The sequence below is a fragment of the Brienomyrus brachyistius genome, chromosome 9 (genome assembly GCF_023856365.1).
Source record: "Brienomyrus brachyistius isolate T26 chromosome 9, BBRACH_0.4, whole genome shotgun sequence".
Taxonomy (NCBI): Eukaryota; Metazoa; Chordata; class Actinopteri; order Osteoglossiformes; family Mormyridae; genus Brienomyrus; species Brienomyrus brachyistius.
In genome coordinates, this window is record NC_064541.1 from 22,968,679 (window position 1) to 22,996,032 (window position 27,354).

A 27,354-nucleotide genomic window follows, 5' to 3' on the forward strand; every position below is an offset into this window, starting at 1 on the left:
CATGTCATGGGCCATGTTCCGCGCCTCCATTGTGGAAGCAGCTGACCACAGCTGTGGCCGTAAGGTCGTTGGTGCCTGTCGTGGTGGCAATCCCCGAACCCGCTTGTGGACACTGGCGGTGAGGGATGCCGTCAAGCTGAAGAAGGAGTGCTATCGGGCCTTTTTGGAGGCAGTTGATGAATACCAGCAGGCTAAGCGGAACGCGGCTTCAGGGTTAAGGCAAAAACTCAGGTATGGGAGGAGTTTGGCCAGACCATGGAGAACAACTTCTGGACGGCTTTGAAGAGATTCTGGTCCATCATTCGGCGGCTCAGGACGGGGAAATGGTGCAGCATCAACACTGTTTATGGGGGGATGGTGTGCTACTTTGAAGACCTCCTCAATCCCACCGACACTCCTTGAGGAGGCAGGTTCTGTGGACTTCGGGGTGGACTCACCTATCTCTGGGGCAGAGGTCGCTGAGGTGGTTAAAGAACTCCTCGGTGGCCCGGCCCTGGGGGTGGATGAGATCCACACGGAATTCCTCAAGGCTCTGGATGTTGCGAGGCTGTCTTAGTTGACACGCATCTGCAGCATCACGTGGACATCACTGGCGGTGCCTCTTGATTGGCAGACTTGATTGGTGGTCCCCCTCTTCAAGAAGGGGGACTGGAGGGTGTCTTCCAACTATAGAGGGATCACACTCCTCAGTCTCCCTGGTAAGGTCTATTCAGGGGTGCTGGAGAGGAGGGTCCGTCGGATAGTCAAACCTTGGATTCAGGAGGAGCAGTGTGGTTTTCGCCCTAGTCGTGGAACAGTGGACCAGCTCTATATTCTCGGCAGGGTACGGGAGAGTGCATGGGAGTTTTCTCAATCAGTCTACATGTGCTTTGTGGACTTGGAGAAGGCATTTGACTGTGTCCCTCAGGGAGTCCTGTGGGGAGTGCTCCGGGAGTATGGGGTGCTGGGCTACCTTTATAGGGGCTGTTCAGTCCCTGTACAACCGGTGTCAGAGCTTAGTCCGCATTGTCGGCAGTAATCTGACTCGTTTTCGGTGAGGGTTGGACTCCGCTAGGGCTGCCTTTTGTCACCGATTCTGTAACTTTTATAGAGTGAGGGAAGGATAGAGCATGAGATCGACAGGCGGATTGGTGCGGCTTCAGCAGTAATGCAGGCGCTGCATCGCTCTGTCAGGGTGAGGAAGGAGCTGAGCCAAAATGCAAAGCTCTCGATTTACCAGTCGATCTACGTTCCTACCCTCACCTATGGTCATGAGCTATGGGTAGTGACCGAATGAACGAGATTGCAAGTACAAGCGGCCGAAATGAGTTTCCTCCGCAGGGTGGCTGGGCTCTCCCTTAGACTAGGGTGAGGAGCTCGGTCATTTGGGAGAGACTTAGAGTAGTGCTGCTGCTCCTCTGCTTTGAGAGGAGCCAGATGAGGTGGCTCAGGCACCTACTTAGGATGTCTCCTGGACGTCTCCCTGGTGAGGTGTTCCGGGCTTGTCCCACTGGGAGGAGGCCCCGGGGAAGACCCAGGACACGCTGGAGGGACTATGTTTCTCGGCTGGTCTGGGAACGCCTCGGGATTCCCCTGGAGGAGCTGGATGAAGTAGCCGGGGAGAGGGAAGTCTGGGTTTTCCTGCTGAGACTGCTGCCCCCGCAACCCGATCTCAGATAAGCGGAAGGTGATGGATAGATGGATGGATGGATGGATGGATGGATGGATGGCTCAAAGTTCACATTTTCAGGTGGTTAGAATATGTGTTGTCACTATTTTTAAAGGTGACCAGGGATTAAATATAGACAGTCTGGCAGAGCCCAGCTTTTCCTCCAAATGTCCAAATTGCACCTTGCCAGATAGTCTATTTGCATATGCATTTACATGTTATGTTTTAAAGAAAAATCAAGTACTGTTTAGCCATGCAATGTGAGCACTACCCACACCACATAAAAATAACTTTTTAATCACTTCTTTAGTTTATTTTGTATTGTTATGGTAGCATAACTTGTTGACAAATGAACTTTACTACATTACTAATAACCCCCCTCCCCCCCCGCATCTGTACCTCCTCTCTAATTCTGATTCATCCCGTGAAGGTGACACTGTGTCTGAATAGTAAAATATTATGCCAAGGAGGTCAGTTCTCCCATGGTCTAGTTATTTGCCAATCAGAGTGTCCTTTTTGTCTGTCAGGTACCTGCAAACATGAAAATCCAGCTGAGATTCGCTATGTTTCGCATGAAGGAACCAAAAGTGGATGTTAAGGTCTGCCACAAGGACTATGTAGAGGTGTTGGGCATAAAGTAAGGCTGTTTTTTTATCGTGGCTTAATTACTCTTGACAAATGTCTCACTAATAGTGAGGTGTTTATACTAGTAGTGTGTGTGATGCTATTTATAAACCAAGTATATCACTCCTGAGATTGTTACTCATAGAGAAAATGCTGTGTAATGGATGGGAGTTGAAGAGCACTGTGGTCTCACATCTGCATGCCTGTGAGTTTGACTTCTGTCTCCACCTCCGCTTGGGGGGAAGTTTTGCATATTCTTCGTGTTCGCACAGGTTTCCTCGAGGAATTTCCACATGCAGTTAAGCAAACTGGTTTCTCTAACTTTTCCTGTGATGGACTGCCATTCCTTCCAGGGTGTCCCTGCCTTGCATCCCATACTGCCTGCGATAGTTTATACAGGATAAGGAGTGGAAAATAGATGAATATTTCTTTTTTGCATTTTTCTGCTTTTTCCATACAGATACTGTGGAGAGAAGTCTTTACTGGCCCTTTCAAGCCAGAACAACACACTAGAAGTCAAGTTCCATTCAGATGACTCATACACAGACAAAGGCTTCAGGGCAACATACGTTGCCTATGACCCCGTGAACCGTAAGTCAGTTTTTCATCATGTTAGTGATTTACAACAAATGTTTAAATAGTTAAATGATTGTTTTGATATTGAGTATTTGAGTATCCTCTAGATTGCCTTTCATTTTTAAATGTGAAGGGTTAGAAACCGGAATGTCGCAGTACTCGTGTCTCAAAATCACCTTTTCACTTACTTGGAATTGTCTCAGAACTAAAAACATCTCTTTTTTGTGTCTTGGTTTGGACTAGACTGACACTAGACACTAGACTGTAACTTTTTAACCATTGATACACAGAAGTTTCTAATTTCACTTACTCCTCTCAAAATAATGATGCATGTTAATAAAATACAGTTGATAAAAATGCGAATAATCTATCATTCACATTTGTTGTATTACCTGTATACTGCAGTTATTTTACATAATTTTTTAGACTTTCCTGGAGTGCAAAGCCACTTTGGAAATCCCTCCAGAACACATGCCAGTTTCAGTTATTAATAGATTTGGCTACTTCAATCACAGAAGTGATTTTCTCACATGAAAGCACACTTTGCTTACAGCAAGATCCAAACTTCTCAGTCCATTGGATATTGTTAGAATGGAAATGCGCGTGATCATCAGTTACTGTAGGTTTCACATGGCTAGTTCTCCACGAATGCTCTTGAGAGTTACGGAGCTATTATGTTAACGGCTGTTTTATGCGTTGTCTGATTGATTTGCCTTATGAGTATATTATCAGCTTTACATGTATCAGGCTGTGCTAGTAGAAAACAAGTATGAAAAGACAGGGAGGTCAGATGCTGGACCATCAGGTACCCACGGGTGGGTAATTTACACAATTCTGAAGACACACGAGGATCGAACAGGTTGCATGTAAGACATGGGCAAACACATGCACGACAACAGGGAAATACAACTATAACCATAACTAGAACATCAGGACATACATGGGGCTATTTACAAATACAGGATGCTGGAACATGTAAATCTCGCCCCCTCCTCAGAGGTCAACTGTCCCGGCTACCACCACCCCCCAGTCCCAGGGGTCCTCTGGCAGCCAATGGTGCATTACCTCCAATGGCGGGGCTTCCTGAGCGCTGGAATGGCTAGCTGCTGGCGGCCACTGGCGTTTCAGATAATTCCTGGGGCCGACCTTTCCTTTTGTGCACCTTAAAGGAACCTAAGACCCCTTCCAGGGGGTCTACCCACCCCAAACCCAGCAACTCCCCTCCAGACCCTCTTTTCCGGGGACAGGTAGCGCAAGGTGCTGCTGTGGCCGCACTGCAGTGTGACCTTTTCCTGGTCTTGGCTCATTTTCTTCCCCCACTGAGTGGGGCCCTGATGTTGGGCGGAAGACAGGTTCTGCTGCAGGGTTTTCCGCTCGCGGGGTTGGGCAGCCCTGCACAACTGCAACCTGGTGGATGGCTTCTTGGAAGCGTGCATCCTCCTCGCGCTGCTCGTGGAGGTCGTTTGTGAGCTGGGCTTGCCAGCTGACCATGTCCTCCAGCAGCAGGGTCCCCAGGTTGGGGGGCATGCTTCATGAGTTTCTGTGGCACTCTTCAACCAGAAAGACCTGCCAGCCGCGGCAGATGTCCAGGCATTCCTGCTTGTTGGGCTCTGTCTCAGCTCGTGGCGGTCCTTGGCCAGCAGTGCCTTAAGAGCGTGGCACAACTCCTCACAGCCCCATGAGGTAGCTCGTGGCACTTCTGGATCAGCTGAGCTTCCAAGCTGTGACATGTCTCCTCCCGGCTGAGCAGTGCCGTCTCACGGCCCTGTAATGCCGCCATTGCTGCCTCGGCTAAACATGCCTGGCTCCCAGCTGGCCAGCTCACTGCACAGCCGGCCCAGCTCCTGCCGCGCCTACTCTGTGGACTCCCGTAGCTGTTCCTGCTTATGATGGTCCTGCTCCTACCACTCCTCCAGCTCACGCGCTCTTCAGCAAGCCAGGCTTCCCAGCTGAGGCACACCTCCTTGTGCTCAGACTCTGCCTGCTCGTGCTCGCAGTTGGGGTCGCACGATTGATGAGCAGGAGGCACTCCGTGACCAGTGAGGGGCTAGAGTCCACAGAAGTGCCCATCTTCCTAGCAGTTGAAAAGCCAGCATCCATGGTGGTATGGGGGTGCATTAGTGTCCATGGCTTGGGTGTGCATTAATGCCCATGTGTACAGGTTTTGGAGCAAAAGATGCTGCCATCCACACAATTTCTTTTTCAGAGAAGGCCTTGTATATTTCAGCAAAACAATGCCAAACTGCATTCTGTGTATATTAATTCATTTCAGTTCAATTCAATTTCATTTCTCTAGCGCATTTTCACAACATTACATTGTTTCAAAGCACTTTACATTATCCCTGCCCAAAGCCCCCAGTGAGTAAGCCAAAGGCTAACATTGCAAGGAAAACCTCCCTAAAAGGAAAACACAGTGGGAGGAACCAGATTCAAAGGTGGAACCACCTTCCAGGGGCTGGCAGAAGAAGTAAAATGAGCTAGATGGCAAGATGTCCTAATGCACACTGTCCAGGTTTACAACAGCTTCGTAGCAGAAGAGTCTGGGTGCTAGACTGGCCTGCCTGCAGCCCATACCTGTCACCCACTGACAACATCATGCACATCATGAAACGAACAATATGACAAAGGAGACCCTGAACTATGGAGCAATTGAAATCCTATATAAGAGAAGAATGGGACAGCATTTCACTTTCGAAACTCCAGCAACTGATCTCCTCAGTTCCCAAATATTTACAGAGTGTTGTTAAAAGAAGAAGTGATGCAACACAGTGGGAAACATGCAACACAGTGGGAAACAGCCATATCCCAACTTTTTTGAAATGTGTTGCTAGCATCAAATTCAAATTGAGCGTATATTTGTCATAAAACCATAAGATTTCTTAGTTTCAAAATTTGATATGTCTTTTTATTCTGTTTTCTATTAAATATGGATTAATATGATTTGTAAATCATTGCATTCTGTTTTTATTTACATTTTACACATTGCCCCAACTTTTTTGAAAACAGGGTTGTGCCACAAATGATTTATCTTTGTTTTTCATCCTGACTGGTCTGAAACATTACAGAGCTTATAAGTTACCATGGGATTGTCTATATTGACTAATAAAATGCTGTGTACCTTTTTGAACTGACGCAATTTATTCTGTATAGGAACATACGGGATGAGATTTGTCCCGTAACTTCGAACTCTGTAGTAATAAAATTTAACTTTTAAATATTAGCAGGAATGATGACGATAGTGAATAAGTATAATTAAAACCATGGTCTTGAAAATGGACCTTTTTCAGTTTTGATCCCCTTTCGGTCTTGACTTTGACCGAATGCTTCAAAGTCGTGGTCTTGAATTGAACTCTCCCCTATTATTACCTATGTGTTGGTCAATGCTTCAGTTTTACAAGCCTGAAATATCTCCATGTGATGTCAGAGGGTGATTCTTTTTGCAGGGGGCTGTAAAACAATTTACTTTGGAAATGTAGGAAACAGTCTGGTAATAAGAAACATTTAGTTGTGAACCACCCTTAATAGTTACATTTTTAATGTTCCAAAAATGTTTTTGATATAGATGTGGTGTTGAATTATCAGAGTGCATGTACAGGCATCCTCGATAGCCTGGACAGCTACAAAAAGCAAAGCGTTGTCAAAGTGAACGCACTACCGTTTAAGGCCTTGATAGCAATGTTTTTAGTAAGATAAGAAACTATCGGTCCCAGAAGGAAATTTCAAATTTTTCTAATACAGGGCATATGAGCCTAATATCAGTAGATTTTCTGTTGTTTAAGATTCTGAGTGAAGTCAGTCATTTACTTTTTTCTGCAGCCTGCCCTAACCAGTTTGCATGTGCCAGTGGATTCTGCATCGCGAAACAACTGCACTGTGATGGCTGGAATGATTGTGGAGATCGGAGTGATGAAGAACAATGCAGTGAGTTTGCCCCCCTTCTTCAAACTGCACCAAGAAAGCCCACTATTGCTACAAGTTAAAAGAGGAATGGAGTGTGGTATGCTGGTTTGGGCTATGCTTGCGACCGGAAGGTTGCAAGTTCAAATCCTGTAGTTGGTTGAATATTCGGCCCTTCAGCATCCCAATAGCTCCAGGCACATTGTCTGACATTACTCTCTGACCTTCACTTGTATGTCTGCTTTCATACTGCTCTGAATATGTCCACACTCAGAAGCAGTTTATTACTTAGATGGCAGAGGGTAGCGTGTGTGACTTAACAGGTTATGATGCTGTGCCTGTAATCGGAAGGGTGCCAGTTCAAATCCCCGTGTTGACAGAGTGATTTCACTGTTGGGGCATTAACCTCATTTGTTCCAGGACTGGTTGATCCTGCTCTCTCAGTTGTGCATTGCTTTGGATAGAGTTAAATGAGCCTGTTAAATGAATAAATGTAATGTCACTTTGAAAAAAGGCATCTGACTCATAGATAAATGAAGTACTGAGTGAGCTCTGTTTTCCAGAATGTGACCAAGAGCAGTTTGCCTGTGCCAATGGCAGATGCAAACCCCTTTACTGGGTGTGTGACAGTGTCAATGACTGTGGTGACGGCAGTGATGAGAAGGATTGTGGTGAGTTCTCCTCTCTGGCTGGGAGATTCAGCATTAGAAGGCTATGAAGAGAGTGCTCTGTGTGGTAGCATATTGACGAGATGTTGATTTACATGATCACTGCATGATTGAAGACCATCCTTGTTTTCCTCAGAAGGCTTAAACGTAGCCTATTCCAGTTTATATCTCAGTCTGCAACTTAGTAACTTGGTGGGAGCCATCATCCCTCCATTACTGTCCAAAGTAATACATGAAAAGTGTAATTATTGTATTCCTCAGATGGGAAATACAGATCTATGCAATTATTATACGCAGACTGTAGCAGTACAATATTGCCGGAGCACCAAGATGGAAGTAGGGATGTGTGATATAATATGTATTGGATGGGAAAACAAAAACATTTATCATGTCATATTACGCTTTATTCCTTCATTTATTAGTAATGGAAAAGTATTGCTAGGGAACACAAAACTATTGAGAGGAAACACAAAATTATAAAAAAAAAATATTTTCCTACTGGGCTCCATATACCGCAGTTGTTCTGTACATACATTTCTATCCACAAATATGTATTTTTATTTGTGATAAAACACAATATCATATCCAAAAAAATAAGAAGCAATTTGCACGTGATAAGGGCTTTGCATATTTGTGGATCTTGGAACATTGTATAGGTGATAATCTGGCACCAGTTTCATTTTGGGACAAATTGTACCAAAACTGCAGTAATGCTGCTTAGTGGTGACGCATGGAAGTACAGCTACAGTCACAGATCTGGTGACCTTGATTACATTGGGACATGTGCTACAAATCAGGTTTTTTAATAAAGATCTTTTGAGAGGAGGGGAGAGTGTGTAGAGGGGCTATAGATTGTGGAGTTTGGGGGGTGTGGAAGGAGAAGGAATTAGATGTTGCAGGGACAACAGGGCCAGGGAATACATTATTATCGTTCTGACGGCATCTAATTGGCTATATATTTTTTCATCAGTTCTGTTGCTCCCTGGATGTTTTCTTGGTAAATCTTTTGTCCAACTCAGGATGTGAGGAGAGCGAATGGAGGTGTTCTGATGGGATGTGCATTTTGAAAACCCTGATGTGTGATGGAAAGAAGGACTGCTTAGATGGGAGCGACGAGTCAAACTGCATCACCGAATCATCTCGAAGTGAGCCATAGTCATCATATCTCCATCCCCTTGCTATGTCTGAGCGCGATACTCATTATATCCGCCGCTCTGCGAGCGAGCCATAGTCATCATACCCCTCCTGTATGTGAGCGAGCCATAGTCATCATACCCCGCCAGTATGTGAGGGAGCCATAGTCATCATACCCCGCCAGTATGTGAGCGAGCCATAGTCATCATACCCCGGCAGTATGTGAGCGAGCCATAGTCATCATACCCCGGCAGTATGTGAGCGAGCCATAGTCATCATACCCCGCCAGTATGTGAGCGATCCATAGTCATCATACCCCGCTAGTATGTGAGCGAGCCATAGTCATCATACCCCGCCAGTATGTGAGCGAGCCTTAGTCATCATACCCCGCCAGTATGTGAGCGAGCCATAGTCATCATACCCCGGCAGTATGTGAGCGAGCCTTAGTCATCATACCCCGGCAGTATGTGAGCGAGCCTTAGTCATCATACCCCAGCAGTATGTGAGCGAGCCATAGTCATCATACCCCGCCAGTATGTGAGCGAGCCTTAGTCATCATACCCCGGCAGTATGTGAGCGAGCCTTAGTCATCATACCCCGGCAGTATGTGAGCGAGCCTTAGTCATCATACCCCAGCAGTATGTGAGCGAGCCATAGTCATCATACCCCGGCAGTATGTGAGCGAGCCACATGTTTTCTTAAGGTTACGTGAAATGTTAGTGCTTGCGTAGTGGGTCTGGGTTTAAATGCATCGTGGTTTCTGCACAGGGATTAATGTCTGCACTGACTACACCTTCAAGTGCAAGAGTGGGGAGTGTGTGCACAAGATCAACGCCGAGTGCGACCTGACCAATGACTGCAGTGACGGATCTGATGAAGAGGGCTGCAGTAATGAAGGAATTTCTTTCCCCCACTGTGTGCCTGTCTAAACTTGATTGCTTGAGCACTTGAATAGTACCTTAGTACTGAATCAGAGCTTGGCAGCCCACCCCTCATCTCCCAGTACATTCACTGGGTATTCATTGCCTTCCATTATACCATTATTTCTCTAGGGAGGGTCTGAGCACGAAAGAAAGAGATTTATGTGCAGAAAAAAACAGTCCTGAGCTTCTTATTTTTGGAGATGATGGAATAATTTCTAACAATGATTCAGGTGCTGCTGTCCATCCATCCATCTTGCAACCCCTTATCCAGTTTGGGGAGTGACAGGTGCTATTTCCAGACAGAACCAGACACAAGGCAGGGGGACACCAGGATAGAACGGGATGACAGTCTATTACAGGGCACAGTCACAAACCTCACTATCTCCAATTTAAGGACACCAGTTAGCCCACAGTAGATGGAGAAATTCCACACAGCACAAGCAGAACATACAAATCATGAACAACCTTGCTCCTGCTGCTATTTAATTTTTGAAAGCATATCTGTAAAACTGTACACTTGGTCTTCCAGAGGAAAGTTTTATTCATTTATGCTACTTATATTTTAAACCCAGTTTAAGTTGCCTACCTCACTCCCTTATCCCTTCCCTCCCATTTTCTGGCCTGCCTTTTCCTTCCTTCCCCTTCCCTACCCTTCCCTTCCCTTCCTTTTCCCTTCCCTTCCTTTTCCTTTCCATCCTTTTCTTTCTTTTCCCTTCCCTTCCATTGCCTGCCTTTTTCTTCCTATCATTTTCCTTCCCTTCCCTTTACTTCCCTTCCCTGCCCTTTCCTGCCATTTCCTTCCCATCCTTTTCCTTCCCGGTACTTCCCTTTACTGTCCTTCCCTGCCTTTTCCATTCCTTCCCTCCTCAGTGTGTGGCACCAGGCCCTACAAGCACAACCGCATCGTGGGTGGCCAAAATGCTGACATCGGGGAGTGGCCATGGCAGGTCAGCCTACACTTCAAGACCGATGGCCACGTTTGTGGTGCCTCCATCCTGTCCAAGACTTGGCTACTGTCGGCTACTCACTGCTTCCAAACGACCTCCCCAGAGTACGTGCTATGGTGCAGCCCTCTCTAGTGCCACTATCTGTGTCTCTGATGGGCCAATACAAACAGCAACAATCACCATGACCTCATTTAGCCATATGCTCAGAGTACGAACAACACTAAGCATTCATCAAATTCAGTGATCAAAATTCCACACACACTCAGAGGAGATTTAAACCCTACAGTTTAAATACCTACCCATTGAGCCACTGAACCACTCCCTTAACATTTATGCATCTCTCCATCCATCTTTTACCTGTTTCTCCCAGTCTAGATCACAAGAGGGCAGCACAGGACACAATTCTGGGGTATGCATTGGATGGGTTGTCAATCAATCGCAAAGTACACACATGCATACACACAATAGTACATTATTGGAAAGTAGCCTAAGTGTATGTCTGCTAGTGGTGTGAGGTGACAGCGCTACCCACTGAGTCACCAAAAAGCCCATCCTTAGCCTTTGTGTTCTAGTTTGTTATTTTTAGTATCAGATTCAGGGTGCACAACGAAACATCAAGCTGACATCCTGTCCAGAGTGTGTCCTCGAATTGTGCCTTGTGCTGCCCTCTTCTGACCTAGACTGGGATAGGCTTCAGGCCCCATCTGTCATCCTGATCAGACTAAGCAGTTACAAATTCAGGTGGATGTATACTACTGCTTTTGTTACCACTACTGTTAATATTATTTCCATTATCCTTAATATCACTACTATTACTACTGCTACCACTACTACAAATCATCATCATGTAAGAATTGTCTTAAAACTCCCTTGTTTTCTTTGATACTTGATTCTGTGTTCAGAATTCTTATGACCATTTCACAATTGATACTTGTATTTCTATAATTCTGACACTAGGTGGAAGCACTAACCTTCTGTTTGAGAGATTCTTTCAGTTTTCAAAATTTTTGCTGTTAAAGTCTTCAAGAGTCATAGTGCATCGAGTGCTACCCCAAATTTTATAAACTCCTATAATTGTTTGGTAATGAAAACATGAGACAGAAGTGAATTTTTCACTTTGTGTTCAGGCTGCTGAGTTATGGCAAAAATCATAGTCACGATTCTTTTGGTCAATATTGAGATCACAGTTATTTAGCACGGTGGCTTTGGGAACACCCATGCATTTATTGAACTTAAAAAAAAAACTTGTCTTTTTAATTGTGGGTTTCCTTCAGCTCTAAACAAATAAGGGGTTAGAAAGGAATGTACTGGATTTCTAACAAAAGACAAAATGGGAGTATCATTGTGAAACAAAATGCGGTACAATACAATAATCGTTTTATCTTGATTATTTTGCTTAGATAATCTTTGGGAATCAAAATGGTAATTGAAATTAAAATTCAATGAATTGCCCAGCTGTACTTTGTGTATTGTATTGTATTATTTTTCAAATGTTCACTGTGTTCAGAAATCTCGTTCCTGACAACTGGCGGGCATACAGCGGATTGCGCACCCAGTACTCTGAGGAAAACGTGCAGATGCGCAACATCAAAAGGATAATCACCCACCCGGAATATAATGACATGACGAACGATTATGACATTGCCCTGCTGGAGCTGAATGAGCCACTGGTCTTCACCAACACCATCTACCCCATCTGCCTGCCTGACAGCGCTCACGTCTTCCCAGCAGGGCTTTCCTGCTGGGTGACGGGCTGGGGGACGCTGCGTGAAGGAGGTGAGCGCCCCCCATATCAGAAACATCTTTCTCCCTACAGTACTTCTCTATAGAACATTGTTTCCATACCTGCTGACTCCATGAATGATTTGAGTGCAACAATTACTGTTGCGATAATAGCCATATGTCATTTGTCCACTCCATTAATGCATTAATTTGGAATTAAGTTAAAAAAAACTGACAGGGCAGGACTGTTGCCTCACACCTGGAGATTTGAATCTCGCCTCCTCTGTGTGTGTGAAGTTTGTGTCTTCTATCTGTGCATTCTACAGCCCATCTCACAGACATGCAGTTAGACTAATTGGTCTCACTCTATTTCCTTGTGTGTGTGTGTGTGTGTGTGTGTGTGTGTGCGTGCATGCGCCCGCATTCTGCCATGGATGGTCATCACATCCGGTGTGCACCACAGCCTTGTGCTCTGTGCTGCCTGTAATAGGCTCCCAGCCCATCTGTGACTCTGGCCAGCATCAGCAATTAAGAAATGTATGGGTGGAAGGGAAGATTCTTTTGTAATTCTCCAATATATCTCAATCTTTTGTTTCTTGTTCCTTTTAATGACCAGTAGGTAACACTGCACCAATCTTGCAGAAAGCAGAGGTGAAGGTCATCAACGACACAATCTGTGACACGGTAACAGAGGGCCAGGTGACATCCAGGATGCTCTGCAGTGGGTTTCTGGCAGGAGGTGTTGACGCCTGTCAGGTGAAGAACACAAACTTACCTTTTAATGTTAATCGTGCATCTAAAATATCTACTGTTTACTTGCTACGGCTACAAAGACTTTTCCAGCAAAGTTTCTTCCAGAAGATGCTGGACCAAAGTTTTGTTGTGCACCCTAGTCTGGCTCCTTTCCTTGTCCTTCCTCTTGTGTGAAATTCACAGCATTTTCTCTCCTGGCCCTCCCCTGCAGGGAGACTCGGGGGGCCCTTTGGTATGCAGAGAGGAGAGTGGCAAGTGGTTCCAGGCTGGCATCGTGAGCTGGGGCGAAGGCTGTGCCCGCCGAAACAAGCCCGGGGTCTACACGCGTGTTACCAAGCTGCGGGACTGGATCCGGGAGGGGAGTGGGGTGTAGACTGGGCATTACCAGCAGAAAAATGGGGGCAGTTTCAGAAAATTCACATGTAATACCGACATGCAGGTCACTCGGGTAAATGTTAAGAGATTCAAGTTGGTGGGGTGAATAGTTTGAGAATATTTAGGAAAGCTCTCTTCAGTCAGTACTGTTTTAAATTGATATTAATTAACAATAAAATATAAATAAATTATATACAAATAAACATTAATACAATAAAAAGTAATACGGAGCTTTGGTTCCAAAACCAAAAGGGACAGCCCTTGCATTCATGAATTTGTCACATTTCACCAACAGCTCACTTTTAATTAAATAACATAATTAGCTATTGAAATTTAGGAGGTATTGATGAGCCAAATAATGTGTGCTGGTGGTCAAGTTCAACACATAGATGGGCATGTTGGATGTTAACTGCAAATCCTGCAGTTTGATGAGTTTTGAAATAGCTAAGATGACACACTTTGATGGACATACAATCATAGTTTTACAAACTCATATTTCTTATGTGGTGGCCTAAGAGATTTTATCCATGAAGTAGCACTCAAATATTAACCATATTCAGCAAGCTTGCTATCCGATGACCTTTGGCCATAGACGGGATCATTTGCATAGTTTTCTGAGGTATGAAAGGCCTGGCTGATCATATGCATTAAGAGAATAAGGAGAACATTTTTTGGTGAAATTTTAATATAGTTGTGATGTTTTATGTGTGGTGGTTAACACTGGTCTGAGGTGGGATGTAAAAATGTATAATATGGAGTTTTTACTGCAGTTTTAACAATGACCATATAACACATGATGTCAGTCATGTTGGTGAGAATTTTGAACTTTGAAGTTCTTGAAATACTTCTGAAAAAGTCAGCAAAAAATGTTAATGTGTAGCCTGGTTAAGTGTAGACTTTTGAAAGTTGAATACATTGGTACATTGATGTCTCTGTAAAATGCCAAGTCATAGTTAGACTATTAAATTATTTATGAAAGGGACACATTACGTAATTGCCATATGTATTTCTGGCTATTTTGGGATCTTGGTCAGGTCAGGGATCGTTTCTGCTATTAATATTTGCACAGAAATGAAGATGATGTGATGTTTTCTCATGTTGAAGCCGGTGAACAGTATTCCATACAAACATCCCTGTCTTTTTTAAGTTGTTCTTTACTTGCTGCTTGTTAGGTTTTGTGTAGCTCTCCAGAACCAAAAGTTACTTTCCAGTTCAATTACAGGCAGTCCATGGGATATGAATGAGATCTGTTCCCTAAGTCTATCTGTTAATGATCCCCAGTCTAGGGTTGAGGACCGACAGAAAGGTAAGGGAATATATATATATATATATATATAAATTGAATTTGTAGGCAATTCAGAATAATAATTATACAGCACAATAAAGTAATAATAAAAGTAAATACATATGGTACTGTACTGTACCTCGATCCGACACACCACTGAAACCACGCAATGTTTTCATAAGCATCACAAAGTAGTACATGCATTCATTATTAAAAGCCATTGTATTTAACTAAATGCTAAATATAATAGGCTTTATGACAGTCCGTTCGTAAGTACGAGTTGTCTGTAAGTTGGATGTTAAGTGGGAGACTGCCTGTACAACAAATGATTTACTTTGCTACTGTCACACATTTAGAGGTAAATTAACTGTCACGAAATAGAGGTAAATTAAATTCTGTCATGGTCATATACAGTGTTGAATTATCCATTATTATGTGGTCGTTTTTGTATTTGGTAACTTTCATCATGTTTTATTTCGTTAAAGTACCTGCTATTAATATATGTTATAACTAGGGGAATGATCCAGATGGAATCATAAAAAGGACTATATGTATTTCAAGGTAATGAATTCCTTACTAAGAAATCAATTGCATTAACCCTCAGAAATATACCATTTTATGTATATATAATATATATATGTGTGTGTGTGTGTGTGTGTATATATACACACGTACACACAAAGAGATGTATAACAAACGTCAAGCACTTGGTTGATGTACCAGTAATACTGGTTTTGTTTAGAGTTTTATACACTAGTACCTGTGTCTGACTAGGTGCATGGTGCCCTTGTTTGACATTTTGTTTATGTGCACTTTTTTATAACAACGATCTCCTCATTGTATTCAATAAATATTGTTTGATTTTGAAGTTTTGTTATTATACCTTGTGCTAGATACATTGTGGGCTTGCTGTATCCTCAAAGCATGTGAAACGTTTAGCGTTTGTTTCTGTTGTCGGTCTTAGTTCTTTTTGCTGTCTATTCTCCCAGCCATTGCCAGCATTTGTGAAGTGTTGCTCATAATTAAGAAGCATGGAAATGGACATGACACGGCTATAGTGTCACATTATGCCTTGCACGGTCAGATTGATTGGTCACTTGGGAGTCAGCTGGTGACTATTCCTGAGTGTCATTTACAGGCAGGAGCGCTCAAATCTTATCTGTCTTCATTATAATAAGCATTTCTACCTTGGAAATGTGTGCAACAGGATTCCAACGAGGGTTTTTCAGTTCAGGTACATGTGTGGCCTTGTCAAAAAGCATTTGTAAGCATTCAGCTGTACGTCCTCAAGCATAAACTGTCCCAGCTGGGCAGGTTTATCTGAAATGGTTTTATTTAAATATAAATATGTGTACAAAGTTACAAGCACAATCGCTTTTTAACATAATCCATTATTAAAAATTAAATAAAACAATGGCCATTAGTCGCATTCAGAAAAGTATTTCTCTGCTTTTGTTGATGGACAAACAGTAAAAGACAAATGGAGGACAAATTTAAAAATCAAGTTAGGATATATATTCATGTATATATAAAGATACAATTTACAGTAAAAGCAGCTTACACGCTGTACATTAAGGCTTATATAAAATATAAAAATAAAGACGAGCAATATTTTTCACTCTTTGCTTCATTTCCCAACCCAGTGGATTGTGGACAGTTCTGAGAAAAATGGCAGTACACCGTTCCAGTGAACTGGATCCAAGTTGCAACAAGATACAATATGTAATCTTTCACATTGGCAATGGAAATGAAAAAATGTCAAAGTATTTCACTTGAACACATCTGCATGCAACAGATAGACAATGTTTTTGTACACTTAACTAGTTTTGGGTAGTATAGGGTTTGTAAACATTTTCAAGCTTCTACATACTCAAGTCCCGCAACCCTCACCAGGATAAGCTGTTGGAAGATGGATGGAAAGATGGATGGATGGATACTAATGTGACAGTTTTCCATTGGTAATCAAGATTCTTGATCGGAAAGTTTGGCAAAATTGCAACCGAGCTTCAAAGCCTTCTCTGTACAAGAACACAGCCTTTAACAGAAAATCAGCTACATTACTGAACAGTGATGCTCATAATTTTAAAAGTGAGCCTAGGATGTACGCTGTAATCACACAGAAATGATAGAGCGAGGCAGCGATTTCCACCTGCGCATATCCCACAATCTTTGGATATTCATTCAGTCACTCATCCCCCGTTGAAGCAAGAATGATTAATACAGACTATCCTTCATCTTTCGTAGCTGTAACCTAATGCTATCAGCTTTTCTCCATTATTTGAAATCCATTATTTTCAGTTGTCTGCACTGATCCATCAGGCCAGAACTGTTGTCTGAAATAATCTTAAAAGCATAAAAATATCTTTTTAGGAAAACTCGACAGAGTTCACCATCCAGAAAATATGTGAATGTTGCTTGGCTGTACTTTTATGCCAGTTTCACAGCTTGAAGCTGAACCTCATGGTTTGGCTCAGTCGTTTATAATGGATCGAAACGTGAGCGTGCTTAGAATTCTTTTGCATGCTGATGGAAACAAAAATGAATGAGTTTTATTTAAAAAAAAAAAATCTTAAGTTCACCAGATGCAAGTCTTTGAGTCCTGATTTCACTCTACAGCCATGGGACATTTGGTAAGAGGAGATTTCCAATTCACACCTTCCCATGCACGATATAAATCAATAACAGTTAAGCAGATGGCATCAGTAAAACTAGTGTGGCTTTGCCTTTGTCATCCTTAAAAAATTAAACAGTGAAACACACTTGAAGGGGATTCATCATCAGAAGCTCCAATTCATCCAGAGGATAAGAAGATACAGATCCAATTGAACAATAACACACAATAAATTAAAAACAGTATTCCCAAAAAACTTAAATCTTCAGCCAATGGTCCTCTTCAAGACCTATTCCACGGGAAAGAAAAGCAGTATCCATGTAGCCTATAGAGGAGATGCTTGAATAGATCACTTATTATCCCTTGCAGCCTCTCCGTCTTGTCAAACGTGTGTCTGCATGCGCTGGTGTGAGGGCCGGCCATAGTCAGACAGCTGTGAAGACACCTGGGAGGAAGCGTAGGAGAAACGCGAGGAACTGGACACTTTGCTGGCTTGATCCGAGTGATCGTAGGCGTCCACCTTCTCATAGGTGGAGGGCTTGACGTAGCTCGTAAAGGCACGGCCGTATGTGGCGGGCAGGTAAGCAGAGCTGCCATACAGGGGCTCGGGGGGGTACATTCCCTGCTGCTGCTGTGCCTGCTGCTGCTGCTGCTGTTGCTGCTGTTGCTGCTGCTGCTGCTCATAGGTAGAACGTGCACCCGTGGTGGTGGCATAGCGATGGGAGAAATCATAGATCCGCGGCTGGGTGCTGTGCTGCCCATACAGCGGGTTAGGTGAGGCCAGCTGGGATGGAGTATAGACAGGCCGTGGATTGGACACATATTCTGAAAAACCACTGCGTACATGGCGATCTTCATGAGCCCGAACATTGTAATAGCCATTGGTGGGATCCTAAACAGAGAGACCAGATTAGGCTCCACCAAATTTAGAGGCACGCATGCAAGGGAACACAAACATGCAGGTGTCATCTTACGTTTTTCATTTCTGCTTTACCTTGATCTCAGATCGCTCATCCTCCTCCTCTTCTAGAAGGTCGCTGTGTTCTGTTCGAGATGTACCTGGAGATTCGCTGCTGTTTGGGGCCTGAAGGTTTAAATATATTATCCAGAATCAACAATTAGACCTACTTAAATCTGTAACAAGCTGTAAGCTGCTAATTTTCCCCATCAAGCTTTCGTAAAAATATCAAGTAATTTAAGTACTAATGTTCTGAAAGAAACAGAGATAAGACACTGTACCATAGGTTCCTTGACATCTTCCTCATCATCGTTGCTCCGCGTTGCATTGTGATCACTGTGCACAATTTGGACTCTGATGTCACTTTTAGAGAGCCTTGTTCCCTTTTTACCTTGAGAAAAAGTTATTCTTTTGTGGTTATTCGAAACAGGCATAAACTGAATAATCCAAATAGAATGTCACCAAAAACCCTCACCCTATTCCTAGGCCTAAACTCTTAATGGCTTCCATACATGATTTATCCCAATACTGAGTCCTAATCACATAAACATTCCTTAGTGGAGTTTCACCTTACTTTTTACAGAGTTTCTGCAACAGAGGGTGACCAGGGTGATGACACAGATGAGGAGGACACAGCCTCCCCCGACTGAAGTCCCCACAATGATGAGTATAGGGAGAGCCTCTGTTAGGAAGAAGCAAAAGGCCAGAGGTTTGTGCAGGTGCACATCGTACTGTAATTCTTTTAGCAAGTAGTATTTAGTGCCTTTGTAAGCATGAATTAAATTGAATAGGAACCTATTTTCTTGTTCCAGGCCTGAAATTGTCTATAATTTCTTATGGGAAAGGGCACCAATGCATGATGAGGCAATAGGCAGCAACCTGATTAGAGATGCTAGGTGATACCACACTGCAACTCTCCTGAGAATACACCAATATACGGACACAATTTGCTAAGTGACAGCTCTATTTCTATTGTCTCGTACAACAAAAGATATGATTCTGTTATCCTTATTTAGGAATTATTGAGAAAAATTGCAATAAGGCTTGAAAGAAATTGTGCCTTTTTTGCCTCTTGAAACATCTTAATATTCTAAATTTTCTTTCACAACAAATATACATGTAATGACACTTTTCTCATGAAAGCCAGCATCCATCTCCTAGCCACTTCTCCTGGTCTATGCCAGTGTTTCCCAAACAAGTCCCCGGGGACCCCTTAGATGAACAAATTGTTTGCTCTTTCCCAGTTCCTTGGGAATGGGGAGGGAGTAAAAACGTGGACCGCTGGGGGTCCCTGAGGACTGGTTTGAGAAACACTGGTCTAGGCAGACCAGGAATGGAGCGCAGCTAGTGCATCACAGGACACTGTAACATGAGTTAGTGTCTTGTTTTTGGAATGTGTGTGGAAAACACAGCTGATGGCAGAAACCCATGCAAACTCCACACATACAGAGCAGAAGCAAGTTTCAAACTCCAACACTGCAGGTGTGATAAAAATGTTTCAGATTACATAAACTGAGTCTAGATCAATGTGTAAGTTATTAAAGCTGTGAAATTACACAGGTATGCTGATGGTAGTTAAACAGTTTTATAGAAGGACCCCTACCTTGCTCCTTGAGAGTGACCAATGCAGTGCCAGTTCCAAAATGGTTCCAGGCAGTGCAATTATAACGTAGCTGGAAGTCTTGTGCAAGGGTCTCCGAGAGGATGAGGGAAGACAGGACCCCTCTATCTGTGGTGACTGTCTGGACAGTGAACCGTCCCGAAGAGCCAGAGGCCAGGCTCATGTCCCCGAAGGTCCACACCTGAAAATAAAGAGAGAAGCACATGTGTCCCAGAAAAGGTTTCACTGTGTATTGCATAATATATATAGATAACATGAAACTTTGACCACAGATACATTCTGCAGTTTCCCTAATGCATAATTTCCTCATATGAGGAAAGCAAATTTTTAATTCATATGTTTTTAGAAATATCCATCCATTTCTGCATGTCCTGTTCAGGGTCATGGGGTATCTGGACTTACAAACCATCACAGGACACAATCACCATTCACACCTACAGACAATTTGGTAACTCCAGTTCACCTTGTTAACATGTGTTTGGATTGTGGGGGGAAACTAGAGTGCCTGACAGAAACCTCATAATGACACGGAAGGAACAGGCAAATTTGGATCCAGGGAGGAGACCCGGTCCCAGAGATGTAAGGCGACAGTGCCAATCCGCTACGTCGCCCCATTTTTAGATATATAATTCTTCCTATTATATAGCCTTCCTTTAAGCGTGAGTGTGGTGCCCTGATTTCATTGCTCAGCTCTTAATAATGTCCTGGAAGGCCTTGACTCAGAGGTCAAACTGGCCATTTCTTGTAGGCCCTAATTCTGAACACTAATTAAGAGGCATCCTGAAGCACCTGAGGGATGTTAGCCAGAGCGTGTCTCTTTACATTTTAGTGTCTGAACAGCGAGGTCACAGTCCATAGACCTAGAGGCCAGCTGTTTAAGCAAGGGAGCAACAGGGGGAGTGCTAGAGCATAGATCTGCATGCAAGTGTAGATGTGCACATGGAAAGTGCCCTGGAGGTACACTTACGATCTTGTCAGGAGGGGGGCTGCTGTCCACCACGCACTCTAGCTTGCCCTTGGAGTTCTTGACTGCGTGCTGTGTGGCATCTGCAGTGATGATGGGGGGGCCTGGTGGGCAGATTGGATATAATGGTGAATGAGGTAAAAGGAAACAGGGAGAGGAAGGAAAGCAAGGTCAGGCTAAGCTCCGGCAAGAAGGGGAGCTACTGGTGATGATGATGATAATGATGATGCTAAGCGGAGACAAGCACATATATGAAGGGACACTCAGAGTAGAAAGCTGCTAACTTCATAAAGAAACCCAATACAAAGCTGACGAATATAATATAACTTGGTGCAGATGAGTTGGTGTCAATGTAATGTTCCTCACTGACATAATAAAAATCGCCACCACTGAAATGCAAATGTCACAAACACTTACCATTGACAGTGAGAGTGACCTCTCTCTCAGCCACCCCAATCCTGGGAACGATTGCTTTGCAGGTGTAGACGCCAGCATCTTCCTGTGTGACAGCCTTCAGCTGCAGGGTGTTGCCATTGCTGAGAACCTGGGGTAAGATGAGGTAAATGCAACACTGATCTAATTCAGCACACCAGTGCTAGCGCTGTCGCCCAGTCAAACAGCAAACTGACACCACAGCGTAAAAACATCGGAATTAACGCTATTGTAATCAAGTTAATCGTGCAATTAAGCCATATTGCCTTGTCAGCACGGCTATGCTCTTCAAATAATTTTAAGTAAAAAGGCAGGAACAGAACAAAGGATTCTGAATGAGAATCTTTTTAACCTTTTGACCAGTTACATTTGGTCACTTGTGAGCTCATTGATCCCCAAATTTCAAGCTGTGATTAATCCATTTAGCTTCCCAATTATTGAATTACCCAATTAATCCATATCGCCTAGATAATGAAATACGCACCCTGTGGATTAAAATAGCCAAATTTCCATGGGACACAGTGGGACATCTTTCTCTTTATGCAACACAATTGCTTCTATATTGACATGCAGCTCTAAATCGTCCAAATAAATCTGATAAAATAGCAGACAGGGCATCCTGCAAACCAGAATCTGGTGAGTGAATGAGAAACTAAAATAAATGTAGACTGGAGCATCAAATACCACACGGTTTCAGTGATTCTGAGCCTAAGCCTCAGACCCTTGGGGACACAAGACATTTAAAGAAGCAGAAAGAATATACTGCAATGTGTGATCATCCATTAAAGCCTCCCTCGCAGTTTTCAGCAGATACCGCCTATTGAGATTGAACCATATGCCAGCTAAATAAGACTGAGAGCCACTGCACTGTCTAGATTTGTTTTGAGATTCCAGAAGCTGATCTTACCACGCTGGAGCCCTGCTTGGTCCAGGCCAGGGTTAAGGGGGGGTTGCCGGTCCATGAGCAGGTGAAGGCTGCATCCATACCTATGTCTACAGCCACAGGCTTGGGCTCGGATAACAGTCTGGGACCAACTAAAGACATCAAATTTGCAGCATATTAGTCATCTTAATGTTCTATAAAAGCTCAAGATCTAAAAGCTAAGAGGAATCACAAATGTTACTTTAAATAATCATTCAGCTTTATAAATCTATTAATACAAACTTATTAACATTTTTGAACGGCATAAACAGTGTGCTGTTGACTTACACTGGACATCAACAAGTGTGCTGACATTGGTGCTGCCCACAGAATTGGATACCTCACAGGATACCGGGTCTGTGAAGTAGGAGTAGTCCACTGTCACCTCCAGCCTGTCTCCGTTGGCTTCAGGTATGGGAACACCACCCTTTGACCACCTGGTTGGTCGCAGTAATGTTAATGACATCATTAAACCATACTACTCCATGCAACGTCAACCACTGACATTTATTGGTTCAAAACCATATTCATGATGCATTCATAGAGCACTCATAAGCATTATGTAAGTATACTTTAACATGTCGCAAAGCATTGCATTCATAATACTTTCATTGAACAAGACATGACAGCTTTAATATATATATTAATAATAAACATTATAATTGTATAATCGATTTAGGCATTAAAGTCCTCTACTGAGAACATGGGTTCTTTTAAAAGCACTTTGTAAACCCTTTGGTTAAAACAGTGCTATATAAATAAATATTGATTGATTGATTGATTGATTGATAGACTAATGTATTTTTAAGTTATTAAGGATATTAAGGTATTCTTACATGCTACCAAAGATGGTTCTATGAATGCATTATAAAGGCATTATGAAGTGTATTGGTAACGTAGTGTTACCTAATATGAGAGTAAGCAGTACAACAGTTACCTGTAACCTGTGATCTCTGGGTTGGCAGAGGCCATGCAAATAAAGAGGACCTTGGCTCCCTCCATCACTGTTTGTGGCTGGGCAGACAGAGTCACTGAAGGCGGGTCTGCAACAATATTAGTCCATTATACAAAACCTTTCAAATCGTGCATTTTATACTATCCATATCCACAGCTGCTCTTATTACAAACAATACATTTTTAATGCGTAATGTACTCAGGTCACTAATCAAAAGAGCCTATGCAGGCATTGATCTTCACTTTCCTAAATTCAAATTCAGACTCCAATTCAGGGAATGAACATTCCATGTGTAGACCATAGGTGGAAGCTAGAGCCAACTAGTTGAAATAAAAATCTTGGTCTGTATTTGTACTTTCTGAACCGGGACTTTCCTTTTCTGGCGTAGACTAAGCGGAGACTGAGCCTGCTGCGGCTGGCTTCTGGAGGGCTGGGAACGTGGCTTATACTTACGCTGCACATTGACGGTGACCGAGGTCTGCCGTCCACCTGGGGCCGCCGGGTTCAGCACCCTGCAGGTATAAATGCTCCCCGAGTCCTTGTCTTCGGGTGTAAGTGGGAGCATGCTCACCGCCACCTCCCGTTTGCCATCCTCCATTAGCGTCTGCCATTGCGGAGAAAACACACCGTCCAATTTAGCGAAGCTCTTGGTACTGCAGCCTTCGTCAGGCCCATATGAATTCTTCAAACCCTCATGAAATGGTGTCAGTATGAAATCTTACGTTCCATAAATTAAGCACACCATGCATGAGTCAGCGTACTCAATTTGTTAGTTTATTATTTAAATCAGACGGCCTGGGATAACACCGCATTGATTTATTTGTCCGTTATTACTCAGCTTGCTAGCATCCAGAGGTAAACAGTCCTTGTTTGTTCTCCCAGGTTTTTTTGGCCGCAGATGTCAATTTGTTGCTAGCAAAAATCAATACTGTTAAGTGAGAAAATACGCACTTTGAAGGATTATTGCAGGTGGAGGCAAAATTCAGCGCTGACTCGGACCAATAATGGCAGCAAGTACCTCAAAATTATGTCAGTGCTGACAGCAAGATGCTACTTAACTTAATAATGTGATGAGTAATCCTGAGCTCACTCCCCACCCATCTAGAATGGCCGTTTGGTTCCACAACCAGGACAAAAAAGCACAAAGTACCTCACATAGACATTTGCCCCCCCCCCCTACTCCCCACATCCACTCCTGGCTTTCACCCTCTAAACGTGTCATTTACTATCGTTTAGTGTGGTCAGAGAGCATAACAAATGTGGCACTCTTCCTGGCTATGGATGTTTCACGCCTCGCCACATCCTCATTGTGCATTGTTGTGGGTGATTTCACCGCTGCCCCCCACCCCCACCCCCCTCCTCCCCAGCAATTCTACTGTATCAACGTTCATGCCTGCCTGAGCTTCGCCATGCTCCAGTTATGCTGAGATGTTGGTGCATTAGAGACCTGAGCTGGGGATAGTGGACTGCAGAGAGAGAAGTATAGCCATACTGCTGTTTTTGAGAGGTTTTGTGATAAAACACGGCTCTCAAACTGCTCTGACTTAGAAATTGTAGATTCAATCTGAATCAGTGCTTCCTAGCATTTGTCTTTCGGGATAGTGGAGTTAATCAAAGGGGAGGAACCAGCTCCCATTACAGCAGAACTCCAGTCTTCCACTTACCTTGGAGTAAATGGCAGAGTCCTGGATCTCTCCATCTCTGTACCAGGTGATCTCTGCTGCTGGTTTGGCCCCTGAAGCTCTACAGGTAAGGTTGTGAGGGGTGTGGGCTTTCAGCTTTACGACCGGACCTCCCTCCACCACCGGGTCAGATGGGGGCACTGTAAATCATGAATATCCAGGTCACAAACAAGAGCCGTACAGCTAAGTCATCATACCGCCCTGTGGTTTCACTTCCACGATGTGTCATGTTTGTCTGGCTACAAAAGGCTTTCGATAAACTACCATTCAAGCTCCAAAACAGAACATGTTAAAGTCAATGCTTCTTTAAAAGTAGCTGAGATGATTATCTAATTAAATTGTAGGAATTAACCAGCTAAATTAAGCCGAGCAAAGTAACTTCTTATGAGAGTTTTCACAAACATTTTATGTTTTCAGTGGCCAACCTTTTATCTCTTTGAAATAGGTATTAGTATTCATGACAAACGCACTTATCCCAGTTGCTTTATATATTTTCCAGCTCCACTCTGGAGGCTTTGTCCTGCAGTGACTCATATTACCTGTAGATTTGGAAATTTATTTCACTTGTGTGCCTGCAAATAGGGCAGGTAGCCAAATACATCTCCAATCTAGGCATCTGTCTCTCAAGACAAAATACCAGCACATAAAAACTAAGGCTCCCCTGCCCCCCGTCGATATCAGAGGTCTTCCCACGGTGCTGCTAGGTTAGTGTGTGGTTGGCCATTTTAATTTCCTCACGGATTCCCTTGACTGCGTCCCCACTGCTGAATGGTTGCATCGGATTGCTTGGGTCTCATCCAGCGCATCGATCTCCCTACACATTGCTTTGGTCCTCTGTGCTCAGCTTGATTTATTCGTCTGTCTCATGGAGGTCTCAGATAGAGAGGAAAAAGAGGCCAGGACCTCACTGTCTTCTGGGGCTTCGCTCTGAGCCCAGCTTGGGCATGAACTCTGTTTGCTGGGGTGGTTTGTGAGTGCTGACTGGAGAAATGCATACTGCTAATGATGACAATCCTGACATTGACTTTCCTTTTATTTGTTTGACCTTTTTATTACCACCCTTTCTCACAGCTCAGTTCTTAGCACAGCAACCTAAAACAACAGTTTCCAATGTTCTTTGTTCTTTGCTATCAACAAATAATAACGCCACAAAAAAAATCCATTCCTGCCATGCCTAGGGCAACCACCAGGTGCCACCAGCGTTCCATCAGTCTTCCCTCTCTCCAGTGACCTGGAGACAGAGGGCCCCGTGGATTCACCAATCACTCATATTGTGTTAATGTAAAAGCTGCCCGCAGCTGACAGACTGGGTGACTCACAGTAAAATGTGCTAACTGTGCAAAGCTTGACGTTTTAGCATCTAGGCAAGTCAATGGTGAATATGGCAAACACAGTACCCCGGATCTTCACAGTCATGTTTATGAGATATAAGTAAAAAGACTTTTTTTCTGCCTGCTAGAATACAGAACTACTGTTAGGGCAAGAGTAACATCTCAGGACATCTATCAGAGAAATAAATATGCTAAAAGTATAATAAAAATGAACAAGAATGAATAAATAAATAAATGCAAAGTTGCAGATTTTCCTATTAAAAGACCACACCATGCTTGTATATCTTTGCTAAGAACTGCACGAAGGTGGTAGCCTGTCATGGGAATCCCGTCGGCGTTCAGAGAGCGCTACCTACCTAGCACAGTGAGTTTGGCACGGTGAGAGCGCAGCGCCGCCTGCGTGGCCTGACACTCGTACACGGCATCGTCGGCCAGCTCGGCGGAGTCTATCTGCAGGCTGTGCTCCCCGGAGAGTGCATCGCCCATCAGAGAATAGCGTGTCCAGCCTGCGTGAAGCCAGGGAAGGAAGCACCGTCAGGAACGAAACAAATGAGCAGGACACAGGACTGCCCCTAGAGGGAGCCGGGAATGAGACACGGTGTGTCAGCACTCTCACTGCATTAACGGGACTTCCTCACCAGTAAGCAAGCAACATGGTTTGGAATAGCACTAGGATGATGAGCATGGGAGTAGTCAGGGAATTCAGGTGTTAGCTGGCCTCTGAAGACATCATTTATTCTGTGGTGATTTAGTGGGACATTTTCACTGTCTCTTGGTAACACCACTCAGCAAAGTCAATTCAGCCGCAGATGGTCCCCAGTGTACTCTGACAAATCATGTCGCCTGCAATCAGATAGCCTCACCTGGCAGGTCCCTCTCTCCCCCCAAAGCCAGACCGTCTTTGGTCCACTGCACCATGCCACGGTATCCAACGATGACGCAGGGCAGTGTCACCGACTGGCCAGACACCACAACCTGGTCCTGAGGTTGCTGTGAGAAGTACGCGGCTTCGGCTGCTGTTGGGGCCAAAGAGGAACACATGAGCAACAATGTAAGGTTTAGAAAATACGACACTCTGCTGATTTATTAGCGACCGATATGTCACACAGACTTTGTTCTTTGAACATCAGTCATTATGTTTCCTAACAGACTGGTCTCTAATCTGATCTAATCATGATCTAAAGCAGCAAAAGGTATGTTTACAGTAAAAAAACAAAGGAACAGAGATCCATTCCCCATGTACTTTTTCAAAACCATCAACACAGGTTTGTGGAGGTATTTATTATGTGTTTGTTTTAATGATATGAAACATATAAAACGTGTAAA

At 43.7% G+C, this 27,354-nt stretch overlaps 2 protein-coding genes across 5 annotated transcripts in view; one reads left to right on the top strand and one right to left on the bottom strand.

Annotated features, from left to right (window-relative positions):
- The window catches only part of st14 (ST14 transmembrane serine protease matriptase), a 44,747-nt gene extending 29,327 nt beyond the window's left edge, over positions 1–15,420 (top strand). The window contains exons 10-19 of one of the 3 annotated variants that reach the window (XR_007399552.1): positions 2,176–2,285; positions 2,733–2,863; positions 6,665–6,769; positions 7,309–7,416; positions 8,433–8,558; positions 9,316–9,435; positions 10,341–10,521; positions 11,925–12,193; positions 12,782–12,895; positions 13,104–13,241. Coding sequence is in view for 2 of the 3 variants with exons in the window: in XM_049024576.1 (XP_048880533.1) it covers positions 2,176–2,285; positions 2,733–2,863; positions 6,665–6,769; positions 7,309–7,416; positions 8,433–8,558; positions 9,316–9,435; positions 10,341–10,521; positions 11,925–12,193; positions 12,756–12,895; positions 13,104–13,265 (1,452 nt within the window). In the remaining variant the exon portion in view is untranslated. Of the gene's footprint in view, positions 1–2,175; positions 2,286–2,732; positions 2,864–6,664; positions 6,770–7,308; positions 7,417–8,432; positions 8,559–9,315; positions 9,436–10,340; positions 10,522–11,924; positions 12,194–12,755; positions 12,896–13,103 lie in introns of all 3 variants that reach the window. The other 2 variants (XM_049024576.1, XM_049024578.1) reach the window with 2 other exon arrangements.
- A 1,694-nt stretch (positions 15,421–17,114) lies between these two features.
- kirrel3l (kirre like nephrin family adhesion molecule 3, like) overlaps positions 17,115–27,354 on the bottom strand; it is a 30,160-nt gene continuing 19,920 nt past the window's right edge. For both annotated transcript variants that reach the window (XM_049024579.1, XM_049024580.1), the window contains exons 2-15: positions 26,892–27,044; positions 26,385–26,534; positions 24,680–24,837; positions 23,469–23,619; positions 22,998–23,103; positions 22,349–22,497; positions 22,046–22,173; positions 21,124–21,250; positions 20,710–20,810; positions 19,725–19,923; positions 18,696–18,803; positions 18,403–18,512; positions 18,158–18,247; positions 17,115–18,055 (exon numbers count right to left, since the gene is read on the bottom strand). In XM_049024579.1, coding sequence (XP_048880536.1) covers positions 17,546–18,055; positions 18,158–18,247; positions 18,403–18,512; positions 18,696–18,803; positions 19,725–19,923; positions 20,710–20,810; positions 21,124–21,250; positions 22,046–22,173; positions 22,349–22,497; positions 22,998–23,103; positions 23,469–23,619; positions 24,680–24,837; positions 26,385–26,534; positions 26,892–27,044 — 2,240 coding nt within the window. In that variant the 3' untranslated portion in view covers positions 17,115–17,545. The remainder of the gene's footprint in view (positions 18,056–18,157; positions 18,248–18,402; positions 18,513–18,695; positions 18,804–19,724; positions 19,924–20,709; positions 20,811–21,123; positions 21,251–22,045; positions 22,174–22,348; positions 22,498–22,997; positions 23,104–23,468; positions 23,620–24,679; positions 24,838–26,384; positions 26,535–26,891; positions 27,045–27,354) is intronic.